The sequence below is a fragment of the Lycium barbarum genome, chromosome 9 (assembly GCF_019175385.1).
Source record: "Lycium barbarum isolate Lr01 chromosome 9, ASM1917538v2, whole genome shotgun sequence".
NCBI classification, from domain to species: Eukaryota; Viridiplantae; Streptophyta; class Magnoliopsida; order Solanales; family Solanaceae; genus Lycium; species Lycium barbarum.
The window spans coordinates 2,999,188-3,017,928 of record NC_083345.1 but is presented as its reverse complement, the minus strand read 5'-3'; the positions used below and the strand labels follow the sequence as shown (position 1 = coordinate 3,017,928).

The 18,741-nt window shown below is 33.5% G+C and overlaps 1 protein-coding gene and 1 pseudogene across 1 annotated transcript; both read left to right on the top strand.

Moving 5' to 3' along the window:
* Positions 1-10,616: 10,616 nt before the first annotated feature.
* On the top strand, positions 10,617-12,272 carry LOC132609043 (UDP-glycosyltransferase 75C1-like; annotated as a pseudogene).
* Positions 12,273-16,932: 4,660 nt separating this feature from the next.
* Positions 16,933-18,572, top strand: LOC132609042 (UDP-glycosyltransferase 75C1-like). Its single transcript, XM_060322868.1, has one exon. It carries the CDS (start codon positions 17,006-17,008, stop codon positions 18,419-18,421), a length of 1,416 nt encoding a protein of 471 aa, XP_060178851.1. The 5' UTR covers positions 16,933-17,005; the 3' UTR covers positions 18,422-18,572.
* Positions 18,573-18,741: the final 169 nt, after the last annotated feature.

Genomic DNA, 18,741 nt, shown 5'->3' with positions numbered 1-18,741 from the left:
CGCAACTAGCGAACTAACAAATCAATTCCACCTTGCCTTACACACTTTATACCTCACGGCTAGCATACCAAACACACATACACACACGGCCTCATACACATACACCAAAGTTACGGGATTCTCGTCTATTCTCAATCCTTAACACATTCATACAATTTCCATAACATTAAAAGGACAAAATTCATACCTTTTCTTGAATTTCCGACTTGTCGCAAACGTGCACCTCTCGCCAAACTAATCGTACCCCATCAGAGAGCGTCTTGAGTACTTTACAATATGTGAAGAACAAGGATTTTTGGATCAAACACAAGGCTTGGGATTTTTTTTTCCTTTTCTTGGTTCGGCCGAGAGCTATCTTGGCTCAAGGTTTTGTTTTGTGATTTGTTTCTTGATAATTCCCAAGGATCATTGATATATATCCACTATAGGTCATGTGTATATCACATGACCTTTAAAAATGTGGGCTTGGACCATGCCATGGCCGGCCACTTCAAGGCTTGGGCCTCAATTTTTGGTTGTCCAATTCTTGGCCCAATTCATTAAAAGTCCCGTTTTGTAATTCCCGAAACTAATTTTCGAAATTCCAAATTTACCCCGGCCTTCCCCAACGTCTTAACATCATTGATTTCATACCCAACATAGTCATATCAACTAGAGTCAAATATTTCCTTATAACACACAAGTCTTGATTATTTCTCGATTTCCAATTATACGAAAACACGGGACATAACACACAAACCCTAGGTTTTTAATCTTGAAGTGGTTGGAGCATTTAAGGGAACAACTTCACTCTCATTCCATCTTGTATTAGTATTGTAAGTGTATTATGTTAATCTTTAAGCTTTTTCTGTCAAGAAACATTATGAGTAGCTAATTTCAATTCTAAGGTTGTGAATCCCATGATGGGTATTATGTGAATGAGTTTCTATTTATGATATATGCATAATGGTTGTTGTTATTTATTCTACCTTTGAGTTGTAACGTTGGGTAATGATTGCAAGCATTAGCCGAAGCCATTATATTGACTTTTCTTGGGAAAGAGAGTCAATATTGGTAAGATTGAATAACAATGACTCGAGGCGTTAACCCTCGTTTAATAGACTAACTTAGGAATAAGAATAAGTCTAAATTGGCATTATTGGTCGCTCTTCGATTGTAACTCTTTTATATTCGGAAGAATTATAAAGAGGAAATACTGCTTAACTGTTGGGAAACATTAAGAAGTCTTAAAGAGACCAAGTGCATATTCATAGAACAACCATTAGAAGTATATCACTTTGAAACCTGAAGCATAATATCTAATCAAATTGGGGAACACAACCTTAGTCTCTCTCTCACATTAATTACACTTTAAGTCAAAGTATTCAATTACATTATTCAACAATCAATTCAAACGATCCGGAATAGGATTAAAGCATTTAAAGACCGGTATCGCATACGATTAGTACTCTTTTTTTCTCCATATTCCCTGTGGGATTCGACCCCAACCTTGTTGGGTTACTATATTTGACAACGTCCGCTTTACGCCATTAATAGGTGTAATTTGAGCGTATCACAAAGCAATGAAAAATAAGTCAATGCAAGAGTTATATGGTAAAACCCCTTCAAGGTGAAGAGGAAACATCCACGGGACCTCCGGCTCACAAAAGCTCCACTATAATCAACAAGAGTTACAATATTTTTCTCCAAATGGCTACAATATCAACGCCAAAGACGGAGAAACAATACATAAAAAATAACACCAAAACTAGTGAAGAAAGGAGAGAAATCACCCAAAAAATGAGCTATTGTTCGTACTCGAAAACTGGAGCTAAAGACCACAAAACCCAATCTCCATCGTTGATATTGAAGAACCAGATGTTGAGAACTCTCGGTTCAAATTTGAGAACGATCCAATGGTTAACGAATCAGGAAAGGCTGTTTGAAGCGGACTGCTGTAGCAGGAAATTTCTGGACGAAAATCTGCTCCTCTCACTTTTTCTCTCTATATGGTTGCTATGAATTCACTCTTGTGTTATTGAAATAAGACCTAAGTTGATCGTATACGTCATGACCCAACCCCGTAGGCCGTGACTAAGTACCCGAACTGGGCACTCGTATACACATCCGTTAGCTACATGTTCAGTCCACAATAAACACCATATGGAATTCATAACGACCAAACCATGGTCTCAGATTTGTCGCATAATTATACATATAAAAGCAAACCGACAAGGCTGCCATCATATATCAATATCATATGCAAGCCGACAAGGCTTCCACTATAGACGAACATCATACCACATCACATCATATAGACACAGCTGAACAGAACTCATACACAACCCACATATATGTCCACTGACCTCTAAGAGCTTCAACCGTGAAATATGACGGGACAGGGCCCCGTCGCACCCTTAAACAACATATGCATATATTTAGATCAAAAGGATCTATACCAAAGTCCGGGCTCCGGAACAACGGAACTCTCCAAGATAGCAGAAGGGAAGTCTTAAGCTAGCGGTTCACCAAAACGCGTATCTGTACCTGCGAGCATGAAACGCAGCCCCCCGAAGAAAAGGGGGTCAGTACAGAATATGTACTGAGTGTATAAAGCATGAAATACAGTAAACAGCATCATAACTGAATAAGAAGTATAGGAACCGAGTACAATAACCAGAATACCAAATACTTGCTTTTGAAACATAACTCATGCATGTCAATATCATATATCATATCCGACCCCATTATGGAACTCGGTGAACATGGTCGCCACCCCGTCTCTGGCGCCATAACACAGCATAGTCCAGAATATAATATAACTCTGTAACACAGCATAACTCCATAACACAGCATAACGCCATATCACAGCATAACACCATAACAAAGCATAACACCATATATATATATACCGTACCCGACCCTCTAGTGAGGGACTCGATGAACAATGCAGTGGAAGTGTGCACGATAACATACCCGGCACGGGACTCGGTGAAAGATATATTGAGGTATGCACGAGCAGATTAGTGAGAAACTATATGCAATTCAAAACGTTTTTAAGGACTCAATAGAATAGTCAACACGAACCATCGTTCGCAATTTCAAATAATAGTCATATCATTTACCTTTCGGATGTCCCTGTGGATTATATCAAAATGGAACTTTGAAATCATATGTACATATCAAAATATATATATATAATGTAAGTTATGAGAATCAAGATCATTAGCCATCCTAGTGGCTCTATGAATAGGAATTCCTTCGGAATCATATATATATTGTATATTCATTTCACAACGATCATGCCAAAAAGAAAGAAGGTTTAGCTTCACATAACTTTAGCGCTTATTTGTCACACAATATGTATACGCTTCCCAATAATACTTCAACCTATATTAAGACGCCAACAACTACGGTTAAGCTACAGGGAGATTCAAAACGTATTCTAACGTTAGTAACTCCTTTCTAGATGTTTAGACGACGTTTTCTCTTGTAGCCAAACCAACTACATACAGCCAATCCCACATCAATAATTATACATTCAATACCAATCCGGACAGCACACACAACATTCCAAACAGTCCACATTCACAACATTCAATAGCGATTCACATACGGCTACTACATTCTCAAGTTATTCGTAATAGTTTGTAGCCTTAACGTTTGCATGTATCAACTTTATAACAGCCCATCCAACATACAACACAATGCATAATCTTAATTATCATTATTCTTCCAAGTTCAATAAGAACAACAACAACGTGTCAAAACAGCCCGTATGCGATTTCAAATCAATGATAATAGTTTACATGCGGTTATGACACCTCTATTTTATTCTCATTAGTCTATAGTCGTAATACTTCATCAAAATGATTCTATAACAGCCCAATTACTATGACAACATGATGTATACTCTTAATTATAATTAGTTTTTCCAGCTTAACAAAAATAACAATACGTCCAAAACAATCCCTAACCAACAACATAAAGATGCTCGGAATTCTTGCAAACGTTTACGAACATATTAAGCAATCCACATACGATTCTTACACCTTATTTCATGTCTTCTTTTCATATAATTTCAGTAAGTTATGACCAGCAACCACACGCCATGTACATCATCAATTCATACGCAACTAAGTTACCTTGTCATCACCATAATCCTTACAACAACCCACAAACGATTTTAGTTCCAACTCCAACCATTAAACACATTCATTTCCATCATAAAATTCTTGACAATAACACTCAAAATATCAAGTAAAATCAGTTCATTATCTTCCACACAAAACAGTCCCTACAAGGTTTCAACATGCTTCAACATCACACACAAGATTTCATGGATTCAATTTATATTCACACAACTTCACCTTTAACCTTCCAATTCTTTTCATTCTTTTTACCATGCAATCTATGATAGCAACATCCATAATTACTAAAGAAAATCAGTCCACCATGGCCACTAAAACAGTCCCTACGGCCACATTAACATTCCAACACCAACATTCATGATCTTAGGCATGCAATTCATGTTCATCAAGTTACAACCATACTTCAACATTAACATATATAAGTTCATGTCTACTATCATGTTCCAACATCAACATACATCATTTCATGCATGAAACTTATATTCACACATCTACATCACCCTTAACACATGTAAAAGAAAGTTAGATCTTACCTTGACAATCCGACTTCTCAACTTGGCTAGAGTTTGTGAATTGAAATGATAATGGTTCTTGTTGCTCCAATGACTATCTTCACGTTTCTAGGGACCTTCTAAAGGGTTGAAATGATTGAAGAATTATTTTTTTGATCAACACACAAAGAGCTCAATTTTCAGCCCTTTGGCCGAGAGCTTCTCCCCTTACCTCTAAGTCTTTCTATTTTTGTGTTGTGAAGTTGAAATGAAAAGATGAGCTCTCTTAGTCATCCATTTGATTAAATTAAGATGACTACAAGTTGGAAACAACACATGCTCCACTCATGACATTGAGCACTCAATTAACTTTGAACTAAAATTCAATTCTTTCTCCCTCACTTTCGGCTATATGTTTGGCCGAGCCTCCCTTGTCTCTCCTTTCCTTTTAATTGTTTATAAGACAATTGCATGTGTAGTGGATGATTTGTTGACACCCAATTTTTTCCCTCTTTTATTTAATTTACTCGGGTTTCTAAATTTACTGACAAGCTAAATACTTTATTTTTTTACAATATTTTATTGCTACTACTACTAATATCATTACTTTTATTTTCGACATTACAAGTATTACTTTACTACAAATTTTAGATGATTCGTCATCATTCTATTTTTTCGGGTTTGGACTCGTTAAATTAATTACAAGACAACACTTTGTAAAATATTTATATATATATATATTAATTATTTATTGTCTTTACATAGTATATGTTATTAAATTAGAAGCCCAAAAAATAATTAAATAGCGGAGGAAGGATCAATATTTTTTAGCCAAATTAATAGCCAAAAATACAAACACAATATTATTTTTTACCCAAATAAACAACCCACATTTTTTCAGCCCACTACCATTTAATTCCCTCAGCCCATTACCCATTTGTCCTACCCGGCCCAAACCAAAACTACCCGACCCGGCCCAATTTTTCCCTAAAACCTAAAACCCTCAGCCGCCCCTCATTTTTTATTTTTCTCCTTTCTCTTTCCCTTTCTCCTTCTTTTCCCTCTCTAACCCTAGCCGTCTCTCCTTTTTCCCTCATTCTCGCCTCATCTCCCTCGTCCCACTCACCCACAACCGACACACGCTCCTCTCTTTTCATTTTTTCATCATCACCGCCGCACCCCACTCCTCCACTCACCTCAAAATTCCCTATAAAAAGGGGGACGACTCCACCTTCTGGAGGAGGATTTTTTTGGAACGAAAAAGACCCCATCCTTTTTTAGCAAGAAACAAGATCAAAGAAATAAAGAAACGGACAAAAAATCCCAAGATCTGAAATCCAAAAAAAATCTCTCCATAAAACAAAAGCTTACACTTTGAACAACAAGGACTCATCATATTTTTAGAAAGAACGAATTATTCAGTGTTTGGGAGACCCAACTATCTTCTAACACTTGATTTTTCCTTTTCCGGTGAACTTTAGCCGCGACAAAGGGTTTCCAACAAATCCAATTTGATTTTCTTTGGATTTGAAATTTTCTTCTGCGGATTTGTTGAGTTTAGAACTCAAAAAGAATTCGAGTGTCGTTTACGTTCGAGTTTAGATTCGAGACCCCGACGCCTCGTTCGCTGCACCCACAAAAGGTCAGTGTGTTTTTCTTTTTCTTTATCTCGAATCATAAATTTTTTATGTGTTCGTGTATGTTGGTGTTGCAGTCGGTTTAATTTCAGTTTAAAAGTTAACAATACTTGTATGTTTGTGTCTTACCTTAGTTTAGTTTTCAGTTTTACTTAGTTATACGGTGTTTTTGGTTTAGAATGCATATCGATTGATAGTTACGCCTCTTCGATCTTGGGTCAGTCGTAGCTTAGTTTCTTAATATAAGTTGGTTTAGTCAATCTGTGCGTGTGCGAATATTGTTGATTACGACAAGTATATATGAGTCCTCTCCATGTTAAAAGAATAGTGACTGATTTTGAGCATTGTTTTGGGCTGCTGTGTGCTATGACAATTTCAAGACGGGTTAACTTAAGTGATCGAAATTCATTTCTGTAACCAGCCTACTCTCTGTCCTGTTTTTCTGGTTTTGAATGAATCTATATAGTCAAGTTTGTAATATGATTTTTGATCCTTTATTTCACTCTGCCTCCTTCCAAACAAATAAAAGCATCACTGTCCTATAGTTGAAACTGTTAGCTGTGCATTTAGAAAATAATGTTTGAGATTTGGCGTGTACTATGTGTTGGTTTTGGAATAGATCAATTCGGAATATGTAGTTTAACATGATAGCTATTCAAATTGCCATTTTTTTTGCAAATCATAAAACCGCTCCTTCATCTCATGACTGTTTGAAGTACTAGTTAGATTTAAAGATAGAAATGGACTGTTATGTTCGTGTTCGCTCATGATAAACCTTGGTATCAGGGAGATTATTTGCTTGTATGTCTAAGGATTAACTCCATTCGAGTTAATGCATTTTCTTTAGTTCATTGTGCTTACAAAAAGGAATATCGCTTCTCCTTCGTTTTGCTATCCTCTCGGAATCACGGTTTAGTTTTAGGAAATTTTGACCAGTCCCATCTCTGTTTGGTTTCTTCACTGGTGTTTGCATTAATTTCAGTACTCATCTGGTTGGTTGTTTGAATTAGAATAGTTTAGGGTGTTTAGACCGCTTATCAGATAAACAAAACTGTTTGTTTGTGCGCTGTTTGCATATCTTTATTTTGCCTACTGTTTGCATACATCTCTCTTTGTCTATCGTGGTAGTTCACTTGTTTGCATACAATTTCTTTGTCTATTTTTACCCACTCGATCATACCCATAAGTTTTCTTGCAACTTTCACATCGGTTATAGTTTGTCGCCCTCGATATTGAAATTTGTTTGTTTCTGCAGATTATCAACATTCTAATTACACATGATGTTTTGAATTTGTTTGGCATGAGTCCTTTAATTTTATTCTTTCTCCTCCATAATTTCTTTAATCGGGTTTTCTTTCTAATCCTATTTTTTTTTTCTTTCGCATGTACAACCGGAGCCGAAGAGTTTCACTTCGAAACTCAACGACACCGCTTACGGAGTTCACACCCTTCCATCACCTATACTCTTATTTCACTTGACTGAAATTGGCAAAATATTGCTGCCCCTTTACGAAGGCCAAAATGGCTTTCCTATTATCATCCTACGTTCCTTTGATTTGCTCATTATTGTGTTTAAAACTCTTTATAGGACTAACCTCTTTATTTCCATTTTAATGTCATTGATTGATTAACGTGAGGCACTATATAGTTATAACAAAATTTACTTAAAAGTTCCCTATCGTTGGCAATAGACTGAAAGCATTTGTTTGGAATGGAACATGTAGAATATAAAGGGTATTGAGCAAGTACTTTTGGTAAGAATGACTTTTGTTTTAAGTAAATTTCAACTATAAAATCAGCTGTTAAAGTCACGATACTGATGCTGAACATTTAGATCCTCTGCCCGGTTAGTAATATTTCCAGAAATGAATGAAGTATTGCAGGTTTCACCTTAATCACGACTTGTTTTTCAACGTTCCGTTTTAAAAGAGACCATTGGTACTGACGCTGAACATTTAACATACATTCATATATTTTAAACAACCTAAAGCATATTTAGCACATATAGCATTACACGTCCCTGAGGGCAATAGCTATAATAATTTTCTTTCTCACATAGAATATGACTTGAGTTTAAAGACTAAAACACCCAACGTCCTTTCTCTCGTTTCCAGATTTCAAATGGCCTTTTCATCATATTTAAGAATATAAGTCTAGGCATTTCTACACCACCATATTCACATAATATCATTTTATCTAAAGATCATATTGTCAAATAATCTTTTAAAAGGCTATTATTCATAGGCAAATTATCCTATTTTCTACAAATCCTATTTTTGAATAACATTATTATATTTTCATTTAAGGCTTTAGCAATATCTTTTAAGTCTCATTTAAACATTTAGAGTCTTCTTTTACGCAAAATACTATGTTTTCCACAAGTATTATTTTAAACAACACTATTATACTTTCGTTTAAAACCATAACAACGTTTATAAGTCGTGTCTTCAAAATAGCATTAGAAGTACTCTTTTATACAAATTATTATTTTTTACAAGTCCTATTTTAAATAGCATTCTTACATGGATATTTACAACTTTAGCCATATTTACAGAGCTATTTTCTATCCTATAATACTATTTACACGTAGCCTAACTAATCATAAGTCCGGTCGGTCAACCATTGTTAATGGGTCTTAAAGGGTGCCTAATACCTTCCCTTTAGACTAATTGAACCCTTACCTAGAATCTTAAGTTTTCGCAGACTTTAAACACAGCTAACTTTAAACATAACTTTAATAAACTTTAGGTGTCCTAATTCACCGTAAATAATTAGGTGGCGACTCCTTAAAACAAACAAAAAAAACAAGAATCTCCAATACGTCGTACTTCTAATTTAACTCTCCGGGGTTAAAAATGGGGTGTGACATGATTCATACACTAACTTTTGTCCATTGCAATCATACAAAGATGAATGGTCATTATTTAAATGTGCAATGACTCATCCAACTTGTATACCTTCATAAAATAATGCATGTCTTCATAAAATAATGAATACTTTCAATATTCAAATGCATGCCTCAACTTTTTCTCCTCTTATTTTCAGCCATCTTGGCCGAATTTCACATCCCTTTTTCTTTCCATTTGGTTGTCCATAATATAATGAAAGTGTAGTGGATGAATCAACATTACATGCATATTTGTATGTCTTCCATAATAGCCTTGTTTTAGGTGACTTTGAGTCATCTTTTGGACATGGCATGTTAATGTTCATATTGGCTCATTGTTGCCACTAATTTTTACTTAACACCACAATTAAGTAGTTCCTAATTTCCAACAACATTCTTATACTAATTAAAATTTATAACCGATTAGTTCTAGTTTAGAAATTAAAAATCCGAGGTTTCTATCTCACGTCGATTCCTTCGCGAATAACTCGACGTATAAAATACGAGGTCTAACACTATATATAGAGGATTTTAGGACAAAAGTGGTCTGGTCCAAAAGTGGATTGGGTTTTATTAATCCAATTCCACATAGGAAGGGAAAACTCAAAAACCCAACAGGGACCTCCTTATCCCAAAGCGTAGTCGGAGCAGTTGCATGTTAGAGTTGAAGGTGTTATGAGTCCTTAATGTGTTACTACAAGAATATACTAAGTTTAATCCATCAATATTTCTACGTTATGTAACCAATGTATATTGTTTGCTTAAAATTCACTTGATGATAATCATGTCTTTAAGTTTGTTTTTCGGATTTGTATAGCCATCCTCTTGCAAAATTTTGACTAAACGTTGATTATTGAATACTATAACAGAGTTTCTGTGTTTTTTCTTTCCTTGCATTTGTGACTCTCTCTAAACCCCTCACCTTTTGGTATTTTTTTATTATAAACCCTTTAGATTCTTATGTGTTGTTTCGTCCAGACACCATTTACACTGTCATTTTGTGGTGTTCTTTCGACAAATAAAAGTTTCAAACACCTAACCTAATCAATGTGTCGCTATCTTGGTCTACATATTAGACCCCTCCATCCCAATTTATATGATGTATTTTGACTGGACACGGAGTTTAAGAAATAAAGGAAGATTTTTGAATTTGTGGTTTAAGATATTTGTATGGTTATAAATCATCTCGTTAATCGTAAAAGGTAAAATTTAAAATAAAATATTTTCAAATAAGGAAATGTGCAATTCTTTTTTATACTGACAAAAAAATGAAAATGCGTCATATAAATTGAGAGAGATGGAGTTAAGTGATAGGTTCTTCCTCTTTTGGTATTTTTACCTTTTAAATTCGAGACATATTTCTTGGCTATCATTGTCTAAAAGGACATATTTTGACATATTTCTTTGGCAAATTCTTACAAGAACTCTTATCCTACATGAATTGGTGGCCTACGGTTCTTTAAAAAAATCGAAGAAATGATCTGTACAAAATACATGTTGTCACCACAAACGTGTCACTCATCAACCAGTCACATTTCAAGAGTTTTCCCTTATAGATAACAAACTCCAAAACCTTGTACAAATGCACATAAACACTACCTGAAAATTCTATCTTAATAAACACCAAAGAATTATGGAAAACTTGAAGTATGATTGCCATGTTCTTCTTGTAACATTTCCAGGTCAAGGTCATATTAATCCATCTCTTCAATTTGCCAAAAGATTAGTTAACTTAGGTGTAAAAGTCACTTTTTCGACTAGCCTATCAGCTTTTAATCGAATCTCCAAGCTTCCAAATATTGAAGGATTAAGCTTTGCACCTTTTTCTGATGGCTATGATGGAAAATTTAAGGGATTGATGAATGAGTTCGATTCATTCTATTCTTCCCTAATGAGTCACGGGTCTGAATTCGTAACTCAAATCATAAATTCCAGGGCGGCCAAGGGCCCTCCTTTCACGCGTATTATTTACACGACCATTATGGCATGGGTCGGTATAGTGACCAAGAGCATTAATGTCCCCTCCACATTTTTTGGATCCAACCGGCCACGGTCTGGGATATTTACTATTATTGCTTCACTGACTATGCTGATTATTTCAAGAATTGTTCTCAAGATCAAGTAGTCGAGCTTCCAGGATTGCCTCGGTTAAGTCCTCGCGATTTTCCCTCGTTTGTGCTCAGCGATGCGAATTCTACCTATGGTTTGGTATTTAAAGCTATCATAGACCAAATTGAGTTATTGAATGGTGAAGAAAATCCAAGAGTACTTGTGAATACTTTTGATGATTTGGAACATGATGCTTTGAGGGATTTGAAGAATTTAACAATGGTTGGAATTGGCCCTTCAATTCCTTCAGCTTTTCGTGATGAATATGATCCTTTTGATAAGTCATTTGGAGCTGATTTGATACGAAGTTCGGAAGATTACATGGAGTGGCTGGACAAAAGGACTAAAGATTCAGTAATTTACATAGCATTTGGTAGTTTCTCTGAGATATCTAGTCAATTGATGGAGGAGATTGGTCAAGGGTTAGTCAAATGTGGAAGGCCATTTTTGTGGGTGATTAGAGAAGGATAAAATGGGGAAAATCCAGAGGAAAATTTGACTTGTAAAGAGGAATTGGAAAAACATGGAAAAATTGTGCGTTGGTGCTCACAAGTGGAAGTTTTACAGCACCCTTCTTTAGCTTGTTTCTTGACTCACTGCGGATGGAATTCGACTTTGGAGAGCCTGTGTTCTGGAGTGCCGGTCGTGGCGTGTCCGTTGTGGAGCGATCAAAGTTGCAACGCTAAGCTCGTTCAAGATGTTTGGAAGACTGGCGTCAGAGTGAATGCCAATGAAGACGGTATCGTCGAAAGAGATGAGTTTGGGAGGTGTATAGATATGGTGATGGAAGATGGAGAGAAAAGGGAAGAGTTTAAGAAGAATGCCAAGAAATGGAAGGATTTGGCTAAGGAAGCTATGAAGGAAAATGGTTCATCAAATGTAAATCTGAAAGCTTACGTTAATGAGATTTTACTGAGTCATTGTTAAAAATAGAAAATAAATTGAGTATCGTTCTTATAATACCTTGGCCTATGTTAGATCGTATTATGCATAATTTCAAAATTTGTGCAAAGAGTAATTAAGCATCATATTTTGGTTAATGACATTAGTTAAATTTTTGTTTGTATTTGAGTTGTTTGTACTTTTGAGAATGATGGGCACATGATAATGAGCCTGTTTGGATGGGCTTATGGCTTTAAGCTGAAAACAGCTTATAAGTCAAAAAAAATAAGTTGGGGTAGCCCAACTTATTTTTTTTTGCTTATAAGTTGTTTTCAGCTTATAAGCTGCTTTAGATAAGTTAAGTCAAATTGACTCAATTATTTTTTTGAGCTTATTTTAAACACAAAATGACTTTAAGCTGGTCAGCCAAACACTCAAAAAAGCTAAAAACAGCTTATAAGCCAACTTATAAGCCAATCCAAACGGGCTCAATGTCTATAGAAATGTGTTTAGGTGTAGAAAACTCCTCAATTGAGAAACATCGTAGTCACACCAGTTCAGACCACACAAAAAAAAAAAAAAAAGAGGGAGATCGACAAAAAGTTGGGTAAAAACTTATTTATACAGAATATTTACATCAAATTAAATATTAAATATACTGCAAAACATTATGCAAAGTGAAACCATTACCCAACTCTAAAACTATATCACTATGTGAAGGCTCTAACTGAATAAATGAGCGGATTGCACAGGACATGAATTTCCAGACTAATCCTCAAAACGATCAAATGAAAGAGTAAACTGAATGGGGAAAATATTGAGTCTTCATGGTAGTAAAGAGCTGAGTTCACCAACGATCTTTCTCCTCTAGCTTGTTATGCCGTCGTATACATGTCATAATCAATGTAGGTTCCCACAAAGAGAAGGTGAATACTTGCTCTTAAAATTGAAATTAATTGGCATCACCATGTAATTTTCTTTTGTCTTTTTGTTTTCCCGGTGGCGGTGTTTCCTCCAGCTCTTGCTACTCGAACACTTTTTTGTTTAAGGTCCTTGTTAAGCTTAACTTAGTGTCAAAATTTTACGGTATTTTACATAAAAATAGAAAAAAAATTATGTTTAAAAAAGGTAACTACAGAGCATAGGAAAATATCATATACTAAAAAGAAGTTTAATATACAAAAAGGATTAATCTGAGCATCAGCTGGAACCTTGTCTTGGATCCTAAAAACTTTTCTCGTGACATTAGTTGTTAGATTCCCTTTTTTTCCCTATAAATTTAGTTGTCAGTTTTGATTCAAACAAATAAAAGAAACTCAATTCACTGTATTATTTTATTGTTTCTGCACTTTTTCTGCAGATTCTTGGTTCAAAATCATGTGCTGTATACTTTCTCTCTCCCACCTTTTCTAAAAAATATTCTTCTTAAATTTAAATTGATCATATTTATACAAACACCATATTTAGAAATATACATTAAAAGAAATTCAAATATTACAGGAAAATTCATTTTGACCTTTGGTTAAGGGTGACACAGACACCTTAATTCATTGCTAAGGGAGTTGGTGGAACGGATGAGATCAGTATGACACATGAGCCACCTTTAATCAGAGATATTTGATTCAAGCACTGTGAATCGAGAAATTTTTGATAGGGAATAATTTTTCCTTCATTCAACTAGGTGGTGTCATCCGCCTTTGCAAAAAAATTAATTCTACGCATGTGTATGTATATTCTATAAAGAATGCATATATACAAAGGTTGACATAGTCTAAAAAGGTAAAACTTATCCGCTCAAGTGTTTTTATCTCTAGTCAATTCAATTTATCAGGGTTAAGTGACTTAATGAAATGAATATACGTAAAATAACCATTATTAACTCATAGTCATGTGTATTCAAATATATGTCATGCATTTATTAATTAGGTGTAAGCACTATAAACTTTTATCAAAATAAAATAATAGAAATGTACACACTAATTAGTGATAAAAATAAGACTTCGAATTCTCCAAAGCCAAACTCGCATACAAATTGAATTATAATAGATGTCTATGATAGGATGTCCACATCAAGAGTACGGCCCTTTTCCAGTATCTGCTAACGTGGAATTATTTGTACATCGGAATTTCTTCTAATGCTTGTGCAAAATTTGTGCATGCCACTGGGACAATTTCACCCACATAATTAAAGGAGAAATTAATGTGACAAAAAAAAAAAACAGAAACAGAGACTGCCCGAGCTAATAATAGAGGCTATGTACCTGAATTCTTATCCTATACGAATTGATGACGTAACAACATAAATGAATTAGTACAATATTGTATGTTGTCAGCGCAAATGTCATCAGTCACTAGTGTCCCAAAATTACTCTTAATTCTTATCCTACTATATGGCTTATACCCGTGCACAACACTTTAAATTATAGTGCATCTATATATATATATAGTTGTATTTAGATAGTGATAATATATATATATATATATATATACACTATGTTCAAAATACGATTAATATAACATTATAGTTTGTACTCTATATCTAAAAATTTATTATATTCGTATTTGCTACGAAAATTTATTAATACTTTTTAAAAGAGAAGACTTGTTTAAAAGAAAATTATTTTTCCTCTCTTTGAGATAAAACAATAGTAATATTTAAGCATCAGTTGATACTTTTAATTTTAATTCGTTTAATTTAAAGGTGTAAAATACTCATTATTTTTTATCAAATTTTTATTTGGATAATTTTAATTCAAATTATTAAATTAATTTTACATGTTTAAAACGAAACAAAATAGAAATTGATTTTCTATTTAAACGAAGAAATGCTATTTTTTTATTTTTGGTAAATATTCTCGGTTTAGCTCATTTTACTCGTCATGTTGTCTTTTGCATGATTTTTTAAGGAAACGTGAATTAGAATTATAATTTGACTAATTTACCTTATTCATTATTTGATCTTCATTTGATGTTAATCTCTTTTCACATTTATTAGAGTAAGAATAAAAATAAAAAAAGTAATTAAATTGTATCTTATTTTAAAATATAAATATTTTAAGTATATTTATTTTATTAAACATAACAAATAAATGACATGACGGAATAGAAAATACATCAATTAAATATTTTGAAGAAAAGTAATAATATGGGGTCCATATTTTTTGCTGTGCAATAATTTCATTTGCTCCCACTAATGGATTAATATGCATGTGGCAATGAATCCACTATTATTGACTTGATGGGGATACTTTGGTAATTAGATAATATTGTTTGATTTTTTAATATATGAGGTGCACGTTTTTTTTTAATATGGGGTCCACTTTTTTTTTTATGAGTTTAGAGTAGGTGGGATCCACTTTTTTTCCTTTTTTAAAAATATTGCTTGGCCTTTTTAGTGTGGGGTCCACCTTTTTTTTTTAGGAGTGACTGACGACGAAGCATGGGGTAAACCAATGCTTCTCTATAGTAGAAAAATAGAAATATAATAAAGTATTTATATCTACTTTTTAGAAGAGTTGGTAATATAAAGTATAAAATGTCATTTTTTTGCCATTAAATAAAAAAGTGTGTGGGACCACAAAAGATTTTTTTGCCCTTAAATAAAAAAGTGGGACCAAACACAGACGACGATCTTGCCTCTATAAACCGGCTCTTCTATATAGTAGTAAAGTAATACATATATTATGTTCAAAACACGATTTATATAACATTGTAGTTTGTGCTCTGTATCCAAAACTTTACTATATTAGTGTTTGCTATGAATACAAAGTTGGCAAAAATTTATTAATACTTTTTAAAGAGAAGACTTATTTAAAAGGAAACTATTTTTCTCTCTTTGAGATAAAACAATAGCAATATTTAAGCATCAGTTCATACTTTGAAATTTGATTCGATTAATTTAAATGTGTAAAATATTCTATTGTTAATGTATGTAGATTAGGCCTAAACAATACCTATTATTTTTTATCAAATTTTGATTTGGGTAATTCTAATTCAAATTATTACATTAATTTTACATGTTTAAAATGAAACAAAGTAGAAATTTGATTTTCTATTTAAATAAAGAACTTCTATTTTTTAATTTTTAGTAAATATTTTTTGTTTAACTCATTTTACTTGTCATGTTGTCTTTTACACGGTTTTTTAAGAAAACGCCAATTAGAATTATAGTTTCGCTAATTTACCTTATTAATTATTTGATCTCCATTTAATATTATTTTTTCCTTTATGACATTAATCTCTTTTCACATTTATTAGAGTAAGGAAAAAATGAAAAAATAATTAAATTCTATTTTATTTTAATATATAAGTATTTTAAGTATGTTGTTATATAATAATTTCATTTGCTCTCACTAATGGGTTGATATGCATGTGGCAATGAATCCATCATTATTGATTTAATGAGATACTTTGAAAATTACATGAATATTATTTGATTTTTTAATATGGGATACACTTTTTTTTTTTACATTATTTATTTTTTTAATATGGGATTCACTTTTTTTTTTAATATTACTTGATTTTATTAATATGGGATCCACTTTTTTTTCCCGTGAGTTTGAAGGTGATGGTTTCACTTTTTTTTTTAATATTGATTGGTGTATAATATGGGGCTCATATTTTTTTTTAATGAAACGGACGGCGAAAAAGTTGAGCCAAACGGCTCTTCTATATAATTAAAATACAAATTGATGACGTAACAACATAAATGAATTAATACAATATTGAATGTTGTAAGCGCAAATGTCATCAGTCACTAGTGTCCCAAAACTACTCTTTATATAAATAAACTCTAAAACTATGTACTCCATACCAATGCAAACACTCCATTAGCTACTTGAAAAATTCTCTCTTTCACCACCCAAGAAAATGGAAAATTTGAAGAATGAAAAATCCCATGTTCTTATTGCAATATTCCCAGGCCAAGGTCACATTAATCCATCTCTTCAACTTTCCAAACAATTAATCAAATTAGGTGTTGAAGTCACTTTATCCTCTAGCCTATCAGCTTTCAATAAAATTAAAAAACTCCCAAATATTCAAGGACTAAGGTTTGCTCCTTTCTCTGATGGCTATGATGGCAAATTCAAAGGTTCATTTGATGAGTACCATTTGTTAAATTCTTCAATAATGTCTCATGGGTCAGAATTTATTTTAAATTTAATCAAATCAAATTCAAAAAATGGTCCCCCTTTTTCACATGTTATTTACACTCCGCTTATGGATTGGGCTGGTTCAGTAGCAAAAAAATTTAATATCCCATCTACATTATTTTGGACTCAACCAGCCACAGTTTTTGATATTTACTACTATAGATTTACTGATTATTCTGATTATTTCAAGAATTGTGATTCTCAGGATAAAATCATAGAGTTACCAGGATTGCCACCACTTAGTCCCATTGATTTTCCTTCTTTTGTGTTTGATGATGTGGAGTGTAACAATTGGGCTGTTGAGTCTATTAAAAGGCAAATTGAGATATTGAATAATGAAGAATATCCAAGCATTCTTGTTAATACTTTTGATGATTTGGAATTTGATGCTTTGAGGATTTTGAAAAATGTTACTATGGTGGCAATTGGCCCTACAATTCCTTCAAATTTTCTTGATGAAAAGAAGAATCCTTGTGATAATTCATTTGGAGCTGATATGATTGAGATTAGTTCAAAAAATTACATGGAGTGGCTGGATTTAAGGCCAAATGAATCAGTTATTTACATAGCATTTGGTAGCTATACCGAGATATCAACTCAATTGATGGAAGAGATTGGCCAAGGGTTGTTGAAATGTGGGAGGCCATTTTTGTGGGTGATTAGGGAAGGACCAAACGGGGAAAAACCGGAGGAAAAGTTGAGTTGCAAAGACGCATTGGAAAAGAAGGGGGAAATAGTGCGTTGGTGCTCGCAAGTAGAAGTCTTGAAACACCCTTCTATAGGTTGTTTCTTGACTCATTGCGGGTGGAACTCGACTCTAGAGAGCATAGCTTCTGGCGTGCCTGTCGTGGCGTGTCCTATTTGGAATGATCAAGTTTGTAATGCGAAGCTCGTTCAAGATGTGTGGAAGAATGGCGTCAGAGTGAATGTTGGTGAAGGAAGTATCACTCAAAGAATTGAGTTCGAGAGGTGTATAGAGATCGCGATGGGAGGTAGCAAGGAAGGGGAGGAATTGAGAAAGAATGCCAAGAAATGGAGGGATTTGGCTAAGGCAGCTATGAAGGAAAATGATTCATCAAATGTGAATCTCAAAGCTTATGTTAATGAGTTTTTACTTGGTCGTCATTGTTAAGATAAGAAAATGAAGTGTTTTATTATTCCTATGTCATAGTAGATTGTCTATTTTTCATCTAGAGAGTGAAGATTATTAGTCACTCTATTGATGACCTTAATAAATTAGTATAGGAGAGTGAATCTCAACCACTCAACTGATTACTTCAAAACATTAGCTAATCAATTGCAGCTTGCAGAGATGGTTCCTGTTTCTTAAATATTTGATTAGTAATCTTTTTATTAATATGTATAAATAAGTTATTAAAAACCTAATAAGTTGTGTTTTTTTAAAATTTAAAATTCATAAATTTAAAATTCTAGCTCTATTACTGTGGTTAC

Bases quoted from the DNA above. Each gene is read 5' to 3' on its own strand.
- LOC132609042 (XM_060322868.1), top strand. From the start codon at position 17,006: ATGGAAAATTTGAAGAATGAAAAATCCCATGTTCTTATTGCAATATTC.